The 4,340-nt window shown below is 45.4% G+C and overlaps 1 protein-coding gene across 1 annotated transcript in view; it reads left to right on the forward strand.

Annotated features, from left to right (window-relative positions):
* Positions 1-7: 7 nt before the first annotated feature.
* LOC103780732 (zinc finger protein ZXDC-like) overlaps positions 8-4,340 on the forward strand; it is a gene marked incomplete at its 5' end in the record, with an annotated part of 9,192 nt that continues 4,859 nt past the window's right edge. Inside the window, 6 exons of the mRNA XM_008948422.1 lie at positions 8-50; positions 888-1,040; positions 1,604-1,682; positions 1,796-1,926; positions 2,318-2,488; positions 3,059-3,744. Coding sequence (XP_008946670.1) covers positions 8-50; positions 888-1,040; positions 1,604-1,682; positions 1,796-1,926; positions 2,318-2,488; positions 3,059-3,744 — 1,263 coding nt within the window. The remainder of the gene's footprint in view (positions 51-887; positions 1,041-1,603; positions 1,683-1,795; positions 1,927-2,317; positions 2,489-3,058; positions 3,745-4,340) is intronic.

Genomic DNA, 4,340 nt, shown 5'->3' on the forward strand with positions numbered 1-4,340 from the left:
CCGCCGCAGCCACCTGGAGCCCGAGCGGCCCTACCGCTGCGACTTCCCCGGTAAGGCGCCGCCGGGACCCCGCGGCGTGCCTCGCTTCCCTCTCGCCCGGGTGAGGGTCGGATCCCTGCCCTCAGTCTCTCAGCTCGATTTTCCTCCTCGCTGCCTCTCCTTCCTCTTCGGGTCACCCTCGGGGTCCTGAGGAAAGTCCCTGCTCCAGGACACCTCAGTCACCGGGGGAGAGTTTGGGAGCTGGAGGTGCTGTGCCTTCACTAGTCAGCTTGAGTGTGGCTTCCTGCTGGTGTGGCCAACCTACAGGAGCCCAGAAGAAAGCTGGAGAGGGACTTCTTGCAAGGGCAAAAAGTGATAAAACAAGGGGCTTTAATCTGAAAAAGGGTAGGGTTAGATTAGCTGTAACAAAGTAGTTCTTTACTCTGAGAGTGTTGAGGGACTGGGTAAGTTGCCCAGAGAAGTTGTGGATGTCCCATCCCTGGAATCATTCAAGGCCAGGTTGGATGGGGCTTTGAGCAGCCTGGTCTAGTGGAGGGTGTCCCTGCCCACAGCAGGGAGCCTGGAACTAGGTCATTTTTAAGGTCGCTTCAAACCTAAACCATTCTATTAATCAATGATAAATCCCAGCACAAATCTGCAGTGACATGCCCTAAATCAGGCTGCATGTATTTTGACAGCCCACCTTGGCTAAATAATAGTAAGTTCTGGTAGTAATGTAGTTTAGGATTGCATTGCTTGTGTTTTTTTTCTTTCCATGTGCCAGGATGTACTATCCTAGAGAAAAGATCATGAAGGTCCCTCACAAAAAGTTCTGAGGGAGAGAAGAGTGCAGTTTTCCTGACTGAGTTCTGTGTCAAGCTGATGCACTATTTTCCATCTCTCCCCAGGCTGTGAAAGGACATTCATCACAGTGAGTGCGTTATTCTCCCATAATCGAGCCCACTTCAGAGAGCAAGAGCAGTTCTCCTGCTCGTTCCCTGGCTGTAACAAGCAGTATGACAAAGCTTGCCGGCTGAAAATCCACATGAGGAGTCACACAGGTATTCCTGAGGGTGGTTTATATCTAGCATTTTCATGTTTTAAAGAGAATTATGTGTATTTGCTGCTCTCCTCTGTTTTTCTGGTTTCATGGCTTTACAGTGTGGGCTTGGGGTTGGTTGGTTGGTTTGGTTTCTTAAAGTGTCACTTTTGTTAAGTGAAAGTTCATAGATGGAAACCAGCATCACATACTTTACGGTGTTGTAATCAACATATAATCACAGGTCATGGAAATAGAAAAAAACCTCTTCAGTTGTGTTTCTGTTTGAATAATGCTATTGGTTGATGAAGCAGTTTCAAGATAGCTCAGATTAATATGAGATGGATTGATAATTATCTGTTGCTCCCTTATGCACAGGGAAAGATGTGATGGTCTTGAGTTAAAGAAGACTCAGATTGTACTAGTGGGACCCTCAGATTGTACTGTACTCTGCAGTGAATTGTGGGAGAGGAGGCTTGAATCTTCTTGGTTTAAATTAGGTCAATTTAAGCATCTTTTGAGATTTTGTGGTAGTGTTGGTGTATTTCTTGAGTAGATAATTAACGTAACCTTTCTTTGCTCAAGGTGAAAGGCCTTTTATCTGCGACTTTGAAGGTTGTGGCTGGTCTTTCACCAGTATGTCCAAGCTGCTGAGACATAAAAGGTAGCTGTTTCTGATTATACTGCCATAAGTCACTGGCTGGCTGTTTGTTTTTCTTCCAGTAATTAAGCAGCAGTGGATTTAATCGTGCCAATGGCAATTTCCTTCCCTCGTAGGAAACACGAAGATGACAGGAGATTTATGTGCCCGGTGGAAGGCTGTGGGAAGTCCTTCACAAGAGCAGAACACTTGAAAGGCCACAGTATAACTCACCTGGGTACAAAACCATTTGAGTGTCCAGTGGAAGGTACTGTTAGCTGTTGTGGGTGTTAACTGGTAGTCCATGTGTACGTTGCCTACAGGTTGTGTGCCTTTTCCCCAGATATAGACTTGTCACAGGGTTGGATGTTACAGTTAAGATGCCATAGCCAGGAAAGGCTGTGTCATTCCATGGAATGACTTAAGTGTCTTGTCAAAAACGGGTTGTTGAACTTTCCTATCCACTGAAATGTCCTTGATGTAAACCAAGGAAATGTGTATTTGGCTTTCTTCTGATTCCTCTGAATGTGTGCTCAGTGCTGCAAACCAGCAAATATAGAGTTCTGCAGAGCTACTTGGATTTGTTTTGTTAAAACACTAAATATGGACTTCAAATTGAAATTAGATGAAACTTTGAAGTCTTGTATATCTTCTTGCAGGTTGTTGTGCAAAATTTTCAGCACGAAGTAGTCTGTATATTCACTCCAAAAAACATCTTCAGGATGTGGACTCCTTAAAGACTCGTTGCCCTGTGTCGAGCTGTAATAAATTGTTCACTTCCAAACACAGCATGAAGACACACATGGTCAAACAGCATAACTTCAGCCCAGGTAAAGTATTTCTTTTAGACTATGGGAGCGTGCAATGGAAAAACTAAATGTTTTATGAAGGAAAATGTTTATTTACAGACGTTGAAATCTGAGCCACATCGATATGAATGGCAGAATCTTCCCTGACACTGGAGGTGGTTTTGCTTGAAACTTTCAGTAGGACCTGTAACTGAGTGTCAGAAAGTGAGACTCGAGCTTGACCTCTGTGAAACTGTGATAAATCACAGTTTTTTGAATGGAGTAGAGCCTGTCCTACTCCATGCCATCTAAACTATGCATGAGGACTAGAAGCACTTGTTTTTGTGCTCCTTCTTTCACTCCTCTACAACCTAACTCAGTCTGGACTGCCTTAGTGTTATCTTTTGGCAGGTGCTTTTGTAACTGAAATTTCTTAATGAAGGAGTGAACTTAATTCAGTAAGCTTCTTTTCCTTAAATCTGTTTTCAGGGAAGTTGGAAAGTGTTTTAGTATGCTGTGAATCTAGAGTTTTAAGCTTCCTCCTCTGACCTTTCATGCTTTTCCTCCCCATTGTCCGATGAAAGGTCTTATAACCAAACCCTTCTCTTCCAGATCTCCTCACTCAGCTCGAAGCAAGCAGCTCCCTCACACCCAGCAGCGAACTCAGTAGCCCGGGACAGAGCGATCTGAGCAGCATAGACCTCGTGTCCCTGTTCTCCAGCGTGCCCAGCAACAGCTCTGGGCTGGCAGCCGACATGGCGCTGGTCAACTCGGGGATTGTCACCATCGACGTGGCGTCGGTGGGCTCCACGCTGGGAGGAAACCTGCCTGTCAGTAACAGCTCCTTGAGCCAGGCGGTCGACCCCTTGATACTGGTGGCCAGCAGCGATATGCCGCAGAGCCTGGACAGTTCTCTCTTGCTGGGAACTGGCGCAACAGTTCTACAGCAAAGCACTTTAAATTTGGATGACGTGCAGACCGTCAATGCGGAAGCCTTGGGTTCCCTGGCTTCTCTGTCGGTGAGGAACTCCAGCCAAGATGTGCATGGTTTGACCTCCAGCAATAATTTAACAATCGACACAGCCACTTTGACTCCTTCTAGTAGCCTTGGTGGTACCAACGTGCCTGAGTTACTAACGCCAACTAAAGTGGAACGGAACCTGCTTCCTAGCTCGGATGTTGTTGGTCAGCAAGAGGGCAGCAAAGTAGTGACACAGTTTGTCTTCTCCAACCCTCCAGGGAGCTACAGTGCACAGAAAGAAATGGATCTTGGCACAGTGACTGGCAGCTCGTTTTTGGTATGCAGTAACTGTATTCATTTTACCACTAGGCGACTGAGACCCCGTGGCCCTGGGGCTGTCCATTGCTACTTACACTTTATAGGGAGACCTTTCAGATTTTGCAGATCATGCATTTTGGCTTTATTTGGGGGGAGGATGGATGTAGAACGTTGTGTTGAATAGTGTGTTGTCAGAAGTAGATTCAGTGTGGTGATAGGTTCTCTTAAGAAATGCTGGAGTTATGGTGGGAAGAGTTAAGGGAGAACCTTTCAAAAAAAGGGATTAAAAAATAAGTGCCCATCTGTCTGAAGGCGAGGTGGAAATTACTGGAATACCCAAGAATATGTGATATATCTTGTGCATTTTGTTCCAGGGAAGAATTTGGGCTAGGAGAGCAATTGAAACATTTTCATGTCAGTCTCCATTCTCCTTTTAAGTGCTCTTCCCTTTCTGCTTCACTGTGTTACTGCAGATGTAACTTTTTGTTTGCATTACAGAGTAAATATTTACACTGTTAAAATCTGAACACTTACAGATGTGGAGCATACTTCCTTCTGTGTTGAGCTCCAGGTATTAAGTACCTCCAGGGAATTTAATGAAACGCTCATCGGAAG

This window comes from Merops nubicus, unplaced genomic scaffold (genome assembly GCF_000691845.1).
Source record: "Merops nubicus isolate BGI_N331 unplaced genomic scaffold, ASM69184v1 scaffold47909, whole genome shotgun sequence".
NCBI lineage: Eukaryota > Metazoa > Chordata > Aves > Coraciiformes > Meropidae > Merops > Merops nubicus.